The 16,317-nt window shown below is 35.0% G+C and overlaps 1 protein-coding gene across 1 annotated transcript; it reads left to right on the top strand.

Moving 5' to 3' along the window:
* Positions 1-3,146: 3,146 nt before the first annotated feature.
* LOC113779493 (disease resistance protein RPM1-like) lies at positions 3,147-6,029 on the top strand. The gene has a single exon (XM_027325076.1). The coding sequence runs from the start codon at positions 3,147-3,149 to the stop codon at positions 6,027-6,029; it is 2,883 nt and encodes a 960-aa protein (XP_027180877.1).
* Positions 6,030-16,317: the final 10,288 nt, after the last annotated feature.

Below are 16,317 nucleotides of genomic sequence, written 5' to 3' on the forward strand. Positions count from 1 at the left end.
ATGATTTTTTGACTTATAAAGTTATGAGTAGGATAACACTAATTTTCTTGATTAAGAATGATTTTTTTTCAAAAAAAAATGAAGAAAATGAAAATAATATAGCTGCATGCTAGAGTGAAAGAGAAAAAGAGTGCTTACATACTCGTGTAGCATCATTTTTCGTCTCTATTAATATGCTTGGACAAATATTGATTAACAAAGTAAAGCATCTCTACTCCAATATTTGAATTAGTCTATGTCTAGATAATATATTTGAACATAAAAAAAATGTATTTACATAGTTTTTGTGTATGTTTTAATGTGGATACAGAGATACAAATGTCATTATGTAATTAGGATTAAAGTTTACGTAGTTTTGTTTGGATTGCACTTTTCTAGAGTTTTTGTAGAAAACAGTACCGTAATGATTTGATATATGTGAGGTAAAAAAGTAATTGAAAAATCTGTTCAAGAAAAATATAGCCATTTTTTGTTGAAAAGTTGCTTTTCAAACGAGGCCAGTCCTCTGAATTCATTTACAATAATTGAAAAATAAAGTTAGTTCCCAAACTAATAATAGTTTTAGGTCGTAGAAAAATTTATTAGACATATTACGCCAGTTTTTTAGACTTACAAGACCTTTTATTTTTCAATTCCCAATCAAAAGACATATTAGATTATCAAATAATAGTTGATACACAAGGAATGAGACAAAAAAATTCAAGCGATACTCAATGGATTCCCTTTATTAATTGATTGTTTTGAGATACCACACTTTAGGCATATATTTGGCACGAATAACACCAAAATAAATAATTGCAAAGTGCAACGCACGTACCCCTGTACTAGTGTTGAGAAAAATGCCAGACTCTTGGTTCCTTAGGATTCCGGACATGGGTTTAGATATTTTTGTAATCATAAATCTTCCTGAATAATAGACATGGGTTTATCAGTACTCAGCCAGTCTAAATTTCATCTTTCATGCAAGCAAACCGTTGTCAAAGAACTTTTTAACCCTAAACAAAGTTATTGCTCATGAAAACTATTTTTCCATTCGAAAAAAAAGTTTTGATTTGGAAGAGAGTTTCTTATTTAGGGATGACTTATCCAAATAAAACATTTAACAACAATGGAAACTAACCCCCTCCTATTTAACTATATGAACTTGCGTTCAAGGAAGTAGATGGTTGTATAAATACGGCGACCGGATATTTTGAGCTCGTCGAGCTCGAGCTCGAGTTCAAGTTTCACAAAATTAACTCGAGCTCGGCTCGATTAAGCCAAAACTCGGCTCGAACTCGGCTCGTTTGTACCCTTATTTGGGCGGGATGGATATTGTAATTTGATATGAAATCACAAAAAAAAATTTATCTTATTGCTTAGCGCGTATACTATAAATAGTCACCTAGACAGTGATAATCAAGAAATACAAAATATCATTAGGGAAATGAATGATCGATCCCTTCTCTTTGCTCAATCAATGATATAATCAATAGGGAAATGAACATTATCAGGGCAACGAAAAAGCTTCCTATATATTTGTCACACTTCCAAAAGGGGTATAGAATACATACACTAAGTAGCATGCATTGTATTTCATGGTGCCAATATATATGACATGACCGTATCCACTAATGATGAAAATTATACAAATGATTAAAGGTTTCACAAAATAATTATTCTCCCAAACACATTACTATACTGTCACTCCTACCAGAAGGTGAACTCCAACAATCTCCACCTTGTTGGACCAAATAATGTTTGATAATTTACAATTCCAAGAATCGTTGGCAAAAAATGCAATTCTAGAACTTCGGCATCGACTCGAACTGCCCACGTAATATTAGCGTCTGTAACTTTAGCTTCACTTCTGAATTACTTGTAAATACCCATAACACTTTTTGAATTTTACTTACAAATATTGATGTTTTTATCATAAATTAAATGTTTGAAAGTAAAATACCCATACAGAGCCGATACTTTAAATAGATAATGCGTACTTCATATAGTTTAACATGCAAATAGTTTTTTAATTAGTTAGTTAGTTAATTAGTTAATTAGTTAATTAGTTTAACATGCAAATAGTTTGTTAGTTTTGGATAGACAACATCTTTAATTAATTAGTTAATTAAATAATTAGTTAATTAGATAAATAGAAATTAGTTAATTAGTTAATTAATTAATTAGATAATTAGTTAGTTAATTAGTTAAGCAGTTAATTAGTTTAACATGCAAATAGTTTGTTAGTTTCGGATAGACAACAGTTTTAGTTAATTAGTTAATTAGTTAAGCAGTTAATTAGTTAATTAGTTTAATATGCAAATAGTTTGTTAGTTTTGGGTAGACAACAATTTTAGTTAATTAGATAAACAAAAATTAGTTAATTAATTAATTATATAATTAGGTAGTTAAATAGTTAAGCAGTTAATTAGTTAATTAGTTTAACATGCAAATAGTTTGTTAGTTTCAGACAGACAACAGCTTTAGTTAATTAGTTAATTAGATAAATAGAAACTAGTTAATTAGTTAATAGTTAATTAGATAATTAGTTAATATTTAATTAGTTTAACTATGCAGAAATAGTTTGATTAGTTAATAACTATTAACAATTAGATAATTAGTTAATTAGTTAATAGTTAATTAGATAATTAGTTATTAATTAATTAAATTATTAGTTATTTAGTTATTTAGTTAATTAGTTAATTAGTTAAACTATGCAGAAATAGTTAATTTAGTGTAATTTTTATTAAAAAATGTTTTGTTGGGTTTGATGAAAGTACTCATCACATTCATTTGGTAAAATTAAATCATGTCAGGGGTACTTTAGTAAATTGACCCACTTTTGCCTATTAAATTGCCTCCAACTTTTGATATGGGAGGTCAGTGCTATTTCAAAATTGATAGGGGAGATCAATGCTATTACTATAAAAGTCAGGGGAGGTTTCTGCAATTATCCCTTCTTCTAATTGGTTAATTCTTTCTTTTTCTGTTTAACGCGGTTTTTCTTTTTGATAAATACTGCACCATATAGCATCGAAGTTCATCAGCTTATGAATCTATAACTTCCTCTTCCTTCTTCCTTTCAAGATATTACAACTGGACTGTCCTATCCTATAAACCAGAAGCCGCCTTCCCCGACATTCTTAGGTTAAAAAGAAAGACTGGAAATGGCAGCAACTGTTCTCTCTTTTGTTTCAAATCATCTCGCAACCGTACTCCGAGAGGAGGGAAGCCTATTGGGAGGGCTTCGACAAGAGGTCCAACTCATCAAGGATGAGTTGGGGCATATGAAAGCTTTCCTCAAAGTGGCTGAAGCAAAAGAAGATGATGATCCCAGGCTCCAAGAATGGATCAACCAAGTGCGCGAAGCTGCTTATGACATTGAAGATGTTCTCGATGAATTTGTACTTCGCTTTGCTGGCTACCGACATCATGGATTCGGTGGCTCTGTTCAGAGAATTCTCAAAGCCATTAAGAGCTTACGAGCTCGTCATCAGGTTGCCAGTGAAATTCAAAGCATAAAGTCCAGGATCAAAAATATTTCAGGAGGACGTCAGAGATACCAAGTTGAATTTGGCATCGATGACCGTGTCACTGGATCTTCAACCATGAACGACTCATGGCGCTATAGCAGAGATGACGCACTTCTAGTGGAGGAAGCAAAATTGGTTGGCATTGACCAGCCCAAACAACATCTGATTTCTAAGCTTCTCGAGGGGCACGATCACCAACTCAAAGTTGTTTCAGTGGTTGGAATGGGAGGACTCGGGAAAACTACCCTAGTCAAAAAGGTCCATGAAGATCCAGATGTTAGAAAGAATTTCCCAGTTCGTGCCTGGGTAACCGTCTCTCAAACATGCGACTTTCCAAAGCTCCTGAGAGACTTGATTTGGCAGTTACACAAGGACTTGGACAAATCAGTCCCACAATTCATCGAGTCTATATCTACCGCTGAGCTGAAAGAATTTGTCAAAGATTTTCTTCAACAAGCTGGAAGGTATGCAATTGTGTTCGATGACGTATGGGACGTGGAATTTTGGAATGAAATCAAATTTGCACTGCCTGAGGGTAACTACGGCAATCGTGTCATGCTAACAACACGAAATGCCGATGTAGCCTCTGCCTCTTGCACAGAATCTCAGGATTATGTCTACAAAAAGGAGCCACTATCAATTGAGGATTCGTGGACCCTATTTTGTAACAAGATCTTTAAAGGAAATCGTTGCCCCGCCCACCTGATGGATGTTGCAAAAGCTGTATTGGACAAATGTGACGGTTTGCCTTTGGCGATTGTTGCGATCGGTGGGCTCTTGGCTTCGAAGGACGTGAGCAGAATAGATGAATGGGAGATGCTTCAACAGAGTTTTGGGGGTGAATTAGATGGCACCGGTGAGCTAGAGAGAGTTAAAAGGATACTTTCTCTGAGTTACAATTATCTGCCTTCGCATCTCAAACCCTGTTTGTTGTATTTAAGCATTTATCCGGAGGATTATCTAATAAAATGCAAAAGACTGATGCTCTTATGGATTGCTGAAAGATTTGTAAAATGGAGAGAAGGAATGAGTATTGAAGATGTAGCCTGGGCTTATCTCAGAGAACTCATCAGCAGAAGCCTAATTCAAGTAACTGAAATGTTTTATCAAGGATCACCCTGCATATGTCAAATCCATGACCTAATGAGAGAAGTTATTCTCATCAAGGCAAGGGAACAAAACATGGTTACAATTACTACTGGACAACCAATGACGTGGCCATCTGAGAAGGTACGCCGTCTAGTGGTCCATAGTAGTAGTAACAGCAGCATCATCCCACACCACCAACAAAGACAATTTTATTCCTTTGAACACCTTCGATCATTCATCACAGTTAGTTCCACCAACCCATTACTATCCAAAACTTTCCTATCTGAAGTTTTAAGGAGTAGTAAGTTGCTAAAGGTTTTGGAATTGGGAGGGGAAAAGATCGAGGAAACACCAACTGAGATTTTCAACTTGTTGCACCTCACATATCTGTGCCTATATGATACAAAAGTGAAAAGAGTCCCGAAAGCCATTGGAAAGCTTCAACATTTGGAATATCTGAATTTGGGGAACACTGGAGTTAGGGAATTACCCGTGGAAATCCTAAAGCTGCTAAAGCTTCGGAAGCTCATTGTATTCCAACAAGTTGATCTCTCCGATATGGATTATGGATTTCATGGGTTTAAAGGTCCATCAAAATTGGGAGGGCTTCTCGCCCTACAAGTGTTAGACACCATCGATGCAAGTAGTGGGTCTGTAATAGTTAAAGAGATAGGAAAATTGACCCAATTAAGAGAGTTATATATTACACAGTTGAGAAGAGAAGATGGAAAGGAGCTCTGCTCCTCCCTTGTCAACCTCACCAGTCTTCAGGATTTAGGTGTTGATTCAGTTGGAAAAGGTGATGATTATGAGATAATCGATCTAAATCATCATCAACATTCTCTTTCTTCTTCTTCTTCTTGTTCGTTTCTTCAATCTCTTCGTGTGCTAATTATGCGTGGCTGCTTAGAAATGATGCCAGTATGGATAACTCATCTTCAAAACTTGGTAAGAATAGATTTGTACACGAGTGGGTTAAGGCCTGAGGAGGATCCGCTTGAATTCCTCCACCATTTGCCCAATTTGGGTGAAATTACTTTCTGTGGATCTTACCAGGGAGAAAGGTTGTGTTTCAAGGCTGGAGGGTTCCTAAAGATGAAAGGGTTGTGGCTAAGGAGAATGGAAGGATTGAGAAAGATGACAATCGAGGAGGGTGCATGCCCTCATCTCCAAAGACTAATTCTGAAACAGCTTCCATTACTAGAGGACTTACCTTCCGGAATTCAGCACCTGACCCATCTTCAAGAGCTGTGTTTGTATGAGATGAGTTCTCGAATGATGGAAAAGGTGGGGAATCAAAAGGAAGACAGTGAAGATTACAGAAGAATAGCACACATTCCTGAAATTGTCATTGGTTTCTATGCCGATGATGGGGAATGGAGAATCCGCCGGCTATGGGGGAAGGAGAAGAAAACAATTCTTGCCTAGCACTAGTAGCATCCCGTGGCTTTCCTTTCTCTTTGTTTGCTTTCCCTCCCTGTTGTTGACGACACTGCTTTCCATGTTCTTCTGTTTTTCTGAGAAGTTCCTGATGTTTTCTATCTTCTCCACTACGTGTAGTATGTTGCATTGCATCATCATCTTGTCGATATGCTGCATTTTGTTAATGTATTTTTTTAACTGTTTTTCTTTAATTTTAACTTCAGCAAATGCAGCATTCTTACCTACCTCCCCAAATAAGCGCTTGTGAGATCATGAGTTCAATGATGACTAAGTACAGGAATCAATCTGCCCACAAGTCTACATAAAGATTGCAATGCATAACAAAAGGGTCTGATCCCAATTTTGATTTGCCAATTTTTTAGGAGCATAAAAATGGGATTTAAGAAGCTCCTAAACAAATAAAGGGTGATTTACAGCTGATGCAGCTCACCAAAGAGTTGAAGGCCAAAATGCAAAATCCATCCATCATACTACATGAATAACTTGCCACAAAATCATGGTGTTTATTCCTCAATCCAAAAAATATGTAGAGCCTTTCTAGATTCATTTTCCAAACCAGATAGAGAAAAATAGGAAATGCATCAGATTTTCCTTGGTTTTTATACAGGGAAATAACATTGAAAATCTAAATACTCTATATGACGATCTAATAGCTAAATATCCTATTTCTGTCCTAAAATATGATAGTAACAAAAAATTAAATGGCATTCTCGTCATTTTGCCCTCAACGAAAGCTATCCTCTTTCTTGATTTCTTCCTCAACGAACCCCTGCCCCTTTTCTCTCTCTGGAAGTTCTAACTAGTTCTTTTTGTGAGCAACATAACTGATTCACCACCAATGGGTATTTTTTTCATGGTTTAAGGGAACCAAAAACGATACCAACTCCAAACCCGTTAAAACCCAATCCGCTTTTCAAGTTCCCGCCATGAACGGAGCAGTGGCGGCCCGGCCCACCACCAGCTGATATCACCGTTTTCGAATTCGGTTGCGCTGCTGCTTCTGCTGCTAAGGTCACCCTCGCGGCTTCTGCCCTGTTTCCGACGAGCTCGAACCTTGCCGTTGGGAGATTCTGCAGGCTCAAGGCTCCGACGCCCCTCAATTTCGCGTAGTCTTTTGACGGAAAAATAATTGGCAAGAAAAAAGGAGAATTTTCAGTTTAGCTTTTGAGGAAATGGTGAGGAGGGGTAAAATCCCAATCCTAAGTAGAGTTTCTTCAGTTCATATGGGTTTTTATCTATACTAGAAAAACAAAAGAGCTTGTATCTTTTTCTCTTTCATTTTTTAAGTTTCTATGTAATTTACCTCGGCTTGACACTTTGAGTTGGATATGAAAAAGACTTTTACTGCACTTATTTTTTCCTCTTTGTTTTTGGTTGGGTCTAGATATGGGTGGTATTGGATTGAAAACATGGGAAGGAAGCGGAAAGAGGTAATTTTGTTGTGGCAAAATGGGCGGGATGAATAGGATTTGTTTGGGTCTGAGATGGGACTAAGTAATATGGGTTTGAATTTAATCTTATTCATATATGTTTTGGAATTAATTTGGGCGGGATATCTTTGGAATAGGTATGGATTGATCCCGTCCAATACCCAAAATTTATTTTTTGTATTCTTTTTTATTTTTTATATAAATATAATATTTTTGATTTATTAAATTTCTTTTAGCCTTATTGTGAATTTATATTTTCGTGAATTCTTTTTTCCCTCAAATTTTCTTTTATTTATTTTCTATGTATATATATTTTTTAATCTTTGATTTCCTATGTTGCTAAATTTTAGTTGAGAAAAAAATAAGTCCTATAAAAACTTAAAGGACTTGTCTTTATGAGTATAAAGAAATGGCGTTTAGAACTATAAGCCATCATAAAACTATCAAAACTAGACAAAGTATTTGCTAATAAGAGTATAAATTAATGACTTTCATATTACTCCCAATATTCATTTTGATCAGTATTTTACTAGAAAAAGAGTTTAAAACCATTAAGTTCCCGTTCTTTCGATACTCTAAATTGAGACTGGCGACAGAATTTTTATGAAAAAAGAAAAAGTTAAAAAAAATTGATTTCTAAGGGACAAAAGAGCTCAGGAAACTAGATGGGGGGTTTTTAAGCATAATTACAAGGAAAAAAATGAAGGACCTATTTGCACTGACATTTGTACAAAATGTACCAGCATGTGTACATGAAAATACATTTCACACATGAAGGCCTTCAATATATAGCCGAACATGGTGCGTTCTTGTCAAATAAGGTTCCAAGCATGCCCTTTTCTTGAAATTTTCCCTGTTATTAACCGGACTTGACAGAGTGGAAAAGGTGTAGATTTGTTGGAGTCCTTTTATCTTGTTTTACAATGTAAGAACTTGGCTTTTCTTTGCTTAAGAGTGTTTCAAGGAAGGATGACATGGGCTTTGTGTTTTTGTCTGTTATACGCATTTAACGTTGTCTGCAGCGACTGACTAAGGTTTTGGCGCTTGGATTGGGAGGTCAGACTGTTTTTACCATTGAAGGGTTGGGCTAGAGATTTCTTCCAGCAACCCTGTCGAAATAGCTTTGGGCTTAGCCGGAAGCTTTCTCCATGGCCCAGATTCCCGTGGAGCAGTTGGGGCAATGAACAGGGTCATGACCCAACCTTCCATAGCGTAGGCAGGATGGAATGGCGCAAAGTTGAGTGTAAATCAAGTTCCATGCACAGTCGGGCAAAACGACCCCTTTCTGTGTTGGTTGTCTTGGCATCAATCTTTAACAGATTCCTGATCCAGATTGCTGTGATTGTTGGTTTGCTTGGCCTCCAGAACGTTGACGTATTGTCTCTTCGTTGATGACATTATCCTCTATTCCAAAACTGATCTAACTTCTCTTAAAACCATCAAATTCATTCTGTAATGTCTCTGGTTTGAAGATTAATCTTTCTAAGTAAAAAATTCTCTTCTCCAACAACACTGATCCTTCTGTTAGAGCCAATTTTTCCAACCCTTTAGGTATCAGTCCCACCTCAGATTTACTAGGTTTTCCCCTCAACATCCAAAAAGCCCCAACCAAAACCTTCCAATTTTTGTTGGAAAAAGTCCTACATAAACTTGAAGGATGGAAGGCTAATCTTCTATCATTGGCTGGCAGACATTCCATCATCCAACAGAGTATTGCTTCCATTCCCAACTATTTTTTCCAAGCTGCACATGTCCCTAAAAAGATTTGTGATGCCATTGATAGGGAACGAACAGCTTTTCAAGCCCCTCTAAAAGAAAAATCCACCTGATCAATTGGGACGTTGTCACCCTCAATAAGAACCAAGGTAGCCTTGGCATCAAACAAATTGCGTTACTCAACAAGGCAGGCTCAGCAAAACTGGGATGACACATCCTAAAAGACTCCCCCAAGCCTTGGGTAAAAGTTCTCTCAAACTTATATGTAAATAGACCTCAATCTTTATTGGCCAATAAATTGGTTTTTACCATCTCGTATGACTCTATAAATCTGAAGGTGATTTCACTTGGCAATGGCATTCTACAACAAGGCATGGCTGGAATGTAGCGGATGGAAAATCCCTGAGGGTGTGGACTACTAAGTGGTTTTCTTTAGAAACCCTTAGGAGTCAAATTCAGGGTCGTCCCTCGACTTCCACATGAAGACCAATTACAAGTGGCTGATCTCTTCTCCGATCATGGAAGAGATGGAGTTTTAATAAGCTCTCCTTCTCTTTTCCCAAAGAGATCACCAATAGTATTCTTTCCACTCCTAGAGCCCATCATGCTACGCTGGAGTGGATCCCCTCTCCAAATGGCAAATTTTAGTAAAATTCTGCCTATTAGTTGGCCACCAAAAACATTACTCCACTCAGCCAAATCCTGACCTTTCCTTTAGTTGGATTTGGAAACAAAAAATTCCAAATAAAATCAAACACTTCACCTGGCTAGCTGCCCACGGCAAACTAGCAACCAAACATCTCCTCCATCATAGACACATTATTCAAGACGACTCTTGCCCTCTCTGTTCCCTCCAATCTGAAGAATTGGACCATGTCTTCCGGACTTGCCCTCTAGCCCAAACTTTTTGGATAAAGCTGAAACCACCCTGGAATCTTCAACACCAGGATCTAGAATTCAAAGTGTGGCTCAAAAGTTGCTGCACATCTTCTATCCCCTCACCTTATCACTGCATTTCTCGGGGAATCGTTCTTTCTTTTGCATGCTGGACCATTTGGACCTTTCAAAATGAGGAAGTGCATGTGTTCGTGTTCGTGTTTTGTGTATGTAACTATGTCTATGTCAATAAGGATGAGCTTATATGAATTGTTGTACCATGTAGAGCATATATCAAGTCATGTTGAGATCATGAGCTCAACACTTTCAGCTAATAAGTAGAGGAATCAATTTGCCTACTATCTATATATTGATTGCAATGCATATAGCATAGTGCCAAATTTGAGAATGACAATCTTCATTTCACTCTTCAATTTTAGATAACAAAAGGTATGATCCCAATTTTTGATTTATTTCTAAAAGTTTCTCTAGATTTGCCAATTTTCTAGGAGCACAAAATGGGATTTAAGAAGCTCATCAACTTCTTGCTCTGTGTCTAAGAAAAAAACTAAACAAATAAATCCGTCATACATGAATAACTAGCCACAGAATCACAGCGTTTATCCCTCAATCGAAAAACATGTAGCTTCCTAAAATTGCATCAGATTTTCCTTGGTTTCTTATATAGTGAAATAATATTGACAAACTAAATATTGTGATGGTCTTAGAGTTAAATATCATTTTATTTCTGTCCCAAAGTATAATACGTAGTCACAAAATTAAATGGCATTCTTGTCATTTTGTCCTCGTCAAAAGCTATCCTCTTTCTTGATTACTTCCTCAAAACCCGGAAGAGCTTGCTGTTGGAGAAAGCTTTAGATACACACATATATATTGGTTTGGATCACGCAGTCACTAGTTAAAAAACTTCTTATCTGTTCTTTTATCAGGCTAGTTAGGTAAGTTGAATAGTGTTATGATTTTGGTGGTGTGAATTTATAGAAATTCCAAATAGATTTTCAACTTGCTCTCTCTAGAAAAGACTATAAAATTACTGGTTTGGATTGTTGAGTTTTCCTTATATACACAAAAGATTTTTATCAAGATCTGCAAGTTAGTACAAATCTTTAAGTGGCAAGCAAGAAACTATAGCTGAAATAGGGCATGCTCTTAGTGAAAACACTATATACAAACATATATACATACTAGTAATAGTTCACGTACTTTGCACGTGATTATATTAACCCAAATATAACATCGCTTTTTTATAAATTTTTTTGTGAAATTTGATCGTGTACTTGATAATGTGATATTTTATAATTTTAATTTCTTTAACCAGTTATTGTTACAAAAAGTATCTAAATAGGAACTCCTTGATCTATTGATTTTTGAATTTATTTTGAAATTTTTTAAATTTATTTTGAGCTTTTTGTATATTATGGATTTAGCTTTGATAAACAATTCTGAATACGGTTGTGTTTCACTAAAGTTGTTGTATACTCATAATATTTTTACCATTAAATCATAATATTATTTTTTCAATGTCATACAAAAGATTACGAATTGCAATGATTCCCTCCCCTCCCCAATCCCCCCGGTTGCCTAAGCATACCCTACTCCTGCCCTGCCCCCTATCCCCTGCTTTCTCCGCTCCACCCCTGCCACATCCCGCTTTCCCTGCAGGTGCCTGCGAGGGAAAAAAGTTTATATATAATTAGTAAAACAAATGTAACTACTATTTGGCATAAATGTATAATTAGTAATTTAGTAAAATGTATTAGTACAACTAATCAATAATTTATATTAGTATAAATATATAATTATTAGTATAGCTAAGAATATTAATTATATTACATATGCATAATTTGATATTTACAACTACTAATATTATATATATATATATGTATATATGTTTTAAGGCAGGGAACGGGTCAGGGGATGGGGGATGAAAATTACCCCTTGTCCCATGAGTTTCCTAGTACCCGCCCCAATTGCCATCCCTACAAAAGATGTTGTTAAATAGAAAATAGATGTATACACGCCAAGTGTGAGTTTAGAAAATAGAATTCATAATTATTAGGGTAAATACCTTATTACTCCTTGTGATTTTACAAAATGCCAGATGATCCCCCTAAGATTTTAAAATAGTCACACAACCCCTATGTAATTTTATGTAAATTGAAATTTGGACGGAATACATAATCATTTACAGCATTTGTACCAAAATTGCTTTAAAACGCGTGTGATAAAATTTTAATATTTATATAACCCCCTTATAATTTGTATAAATATCCACTTTACTCCCTGTGATTTTTACATTTATTCATATAATCTCCCTATATTTTTGAACAAAATGATTATGCCGTCAATTAATTTAGCATTTAAATAAGGGCACTATTAGTATTTCAACTAACGACGTTACATAGGTATTTTCTGTCAAATTTCCACTTTACATAAAATCAGAGGGGGATGAAGTGGATTTTTTGACACGTTGGGGGGGCCATTTGGTAATAGATGAAACCACAAGGGTTGCAAGTAATTTACCCTAATTATTAGCAAAGTAAAGACTTAAACCATAAAATCAATTTCTGAAAGGGTATTAAAGTAAGTAAATTGCCTTGTTAGATTTTGTCATTCTAATTATTTTTACCACACTCACCCCTTTTTTTACCCCTTGGAAAGTTTGCTCACTAACCAATCAGAGTCTAGACTTGCGTTTTTTTACTTAAAAATAAAATCCATGGTTAAGTTTCTAATGAAATCAATAAATTTTAACAAATGAAAAATTTGTATAAACATTTTGAATGTATTTTTTCCTTGTTAAGACAAATGCAATGCAATTGTACAATTAGGATGAATAATTATTTAAGAATAAAATATATGAACCGTGCTAGTATCTAATTTTGCATGAACATTTACTTATTCTACGTTATATCTTTCTAGTTGAACTTTTATTTCTTTTTGTGAATTTGGATTGAATAATGTGAGGCGTATTATTGAATTTGGAATATTTACATTTTTTAAAGTGTTATTGAGGTTAATCAAGAATGTAAATGATCTATACTGCTTAATTATCTTAGATTGCCTACTTAGTTGTCTATTGACATTCAATTGATAGAAATAGTTGGATTCTTTATTTGTTCTTTTCTCTTAGTATTTCTTCATACCGATAAAAAGCACATAATTATATATCTGTCACATGATATTAATATCAAGATTCTTCAAATGAATATGGACTCTTTTCTTCTTATATATTTCTCTTTTTTTCCAAGAGCATCTATTTTTTTTATATACTAATATTTTTTATGATATCAAAATTGTGGCTAATGCAATTGGTCACATAATTTCAAGTAAGAAATTGCTTTGGATAAGAAGCTTTGACACATATAGGAATTGAAGATGGAGTACAAGGGTCGCTAAATAGTTTTAATAGGGAGTTTTTTCATTTTAATTACCATTATTATTGAGGTTTAATCATTTAAAATGTTTCGTATTTTTAATTACTACCAAAATTAAAATGTAATAACTCTAATTGAAAGATGAGGGTGATATGGGTACAACAAAAACTAAGATAAAAAATTGCTTACAACATATGATGCAAATACTCATCGAACTTTTAATATAGTAACAGATAATAGATTGGTCCATGGAGTCACTATCCAAAATCTGCTCTCTTATCAGGTAAGTTGATTGAGGTTTTGGATTTTTGGAGCTGCGCATTTTAAAGAAATCCCAAATGAAGAAGAACAAAAGTTAAAAACAATCCCAAATGCATTGGAGAGCTTCAGAGTTTAGAATATCTAGATATGGGCGATCCTATTGCCAGTTGGTTACCAATGGAAATCCCTTTTTAACAAGATTATTTAAATCCTGATAATGGATGTTACTTATTAAAGTTCCATCTGAATCAAGAGGGCTTCTTTCCTCGCTTAAGTTACAAACCATAATTGTTTCGACAGCCCATAATTATTTTCTCCTTTATGTTGGGGCAGCACAGAAATTGAACTGGATTTTTTTGAAGTATGGATTAGTTTATTTTTTTGAATTAAGTTGCTTCAAATTCCTATTGGTTCTCACTTACAATAATGTTCTTTCTGGTGAGAATGAAAAATTATGCACATGAAATATCATAAGCAACAACACTTGGCACCCGGTATAAGCAATGTCACGCAAAATAATAGAGAATAATCAAGAAAGTATATTCTTTTCTTGGAACTCAATCAAAGAGGATAACAGAAAAGGCGAAGTAAGAATATTGAGAAGACGAAGAATGAAGCCATCTTTATCTATATTATTATTTCCCATGAGGTAATTAGTACTCATTTGCAGTATTGAAGAAAGTGGTGCTTCAACCTTAAATGATACTCTTTTGCTGTACGGAAGAAAGAATATAACATTTCAGGTTGATTCTATCTACCCTACGGAATAAGTTATTGCAGGAATAATTCTTGGCTAACATGAACTGGAGGGTTCTTAATAATAGCCAGTTAAGCCTGATTTACTGTAAGAAGAAAAAATCTTGCTTTCTATAAAGTGGATTCTCTCCCCTTAATTCCAAAATATATGTATATTTTTTTGGTTAGCCTGATTCATTACAAACTTGTCTTGCAGCAAATGTTGTGAGACGAAATAACAATACTCAAATCTGTTTCCTTACACTTTGGTAGTACAATATAGAAAGGCAGACTTGGCTCCAACATGCATCTCAATTTTGTTGCTCGATGCACAACCTACAGTCAAAAAAAAAAAAAAAAGATTGCTCGGATCAGTTCAATTAGTGGCACATCAAATTAAACAGGTAGTTGTGCTATATATTCTCCTCCAGATTGCAACAGCCCTCCATTTGTTCTCTCTTTTTTTCTAGTGAAAAAGAACATACATACACGAATGAAGAAAGGCAGAATTGAACTCCATAAAGGAACAGCATTCATCGATTGGATGTTCCAGAACAGACAAGGTCGAAGTCCTCTGGAATTCCTCTGAGCATGAAAATGTTAGATCGAATTCCTCTGAGCATGGACAAACTTACAAAACTCTTTAGGAGGGACCAAACAATTAAATTAGCTTTGCGCCATCATCAATCGTCTTTAGTCTGACTGGACTACGAAAAAGTTTCAAAAGGTTTTCGGAGACTATAACTAGTTTCTCCTTTATTGTGGGGCAACACAGAAAATCGAACCGGATTAGTTTTATTTCTGAATTGAGTTGCTTGCAGTTTCTGGTCAAATGAAGATATAGCATATCAAAGATCATAAGCAACATTACTAACAAAAAAAAAAAGCATTACTCTGGCTTCAATGTTTGAGTTGTTAAGAGGTCTTGCTATAAAATGTAAATGCATCATGCAATAAGTTCAGGGCATTATTGTGCAGATTGAAGGATGAAATGAACGAAACACTGGGGCAGGGGAGGGCTCTTATAATACTTCCCACTGCCAGGTTTAGGCTTCAAATTTTGGGCTTGACAATTAGAGGTGGGAAGGGTGAAGGGATGGGTAAAAACAAAAAAAAAAAAAAAGGGAAGAAGAAGAAGGTGAACTATGGGATGGTTTGTATGAGTGCTGATCTTACTCAATTTAAGTGTGCTAAAACTACTCAATTGAGTCCGTTGCAGGATGCATAAATTGTTGTGAATATACTTAATCTGTGTGGAAACTGTTTATATACTTTTTTTAATTTCTGTTTTTTTTTTCTGTGGATATAATGCCTTGAAGGTACAAGCTAAGTGATAGTATGGATGCACATAATGTGAATGAATGTAACTGGAAGCTAGAAGCACCAATAAATGAAGCAATGACACAAGATGCTGTTAGATATTAGATACTAAGATACAGGTCAACATACTCCCTTAAACAGTTACATGCAATATCATAGAAAGTATTAAGATGAAGCTTTAAAATGCTGTTAGATAGTATTTTGAATGGGGTTATTTTGAAGAATGATTTTGATATGAAACTACATTGAACTGTAACTGGACTCTTTCAGATATACAGAGACCTTGTAAGCTTAGTCTTAGTTGTGAGTGTCAGTTGTAGTGCAAGGAGCCAATAACTAATGCGTCACATGGAGTTAGTGGATGTCTGTATTCAGGAATGATTTTCATATGGAAAATACGTCTTATAGAGTAAGATGATATGCATAACTTTTAGTGACTCTTGTTGAGTTAATTGCCAGTGTTGTGTTGGTGTAAGAGCCATTTGTTATTGAGTCAGACAGAGTGCCAATAAGCATCTTTCACTCGCCAAGTAAATT

The sequence above is a fragment of the Coffea eugenioides genome, chromosome 8 (assembly GCF_003713205.1).
Source record: "Coffea eugenioides isolate CCC68of chromosome 8, Ceug_1.0, whole genome shotgun sequence".
Taxonomy (NCBI): domain Eukaryota; kingdom Viridiplantae; phylum Streptophyta; class Magnoliopsida; order Gentianales; family Rubiaceae; genus Coffea; species Coffea eugenioides.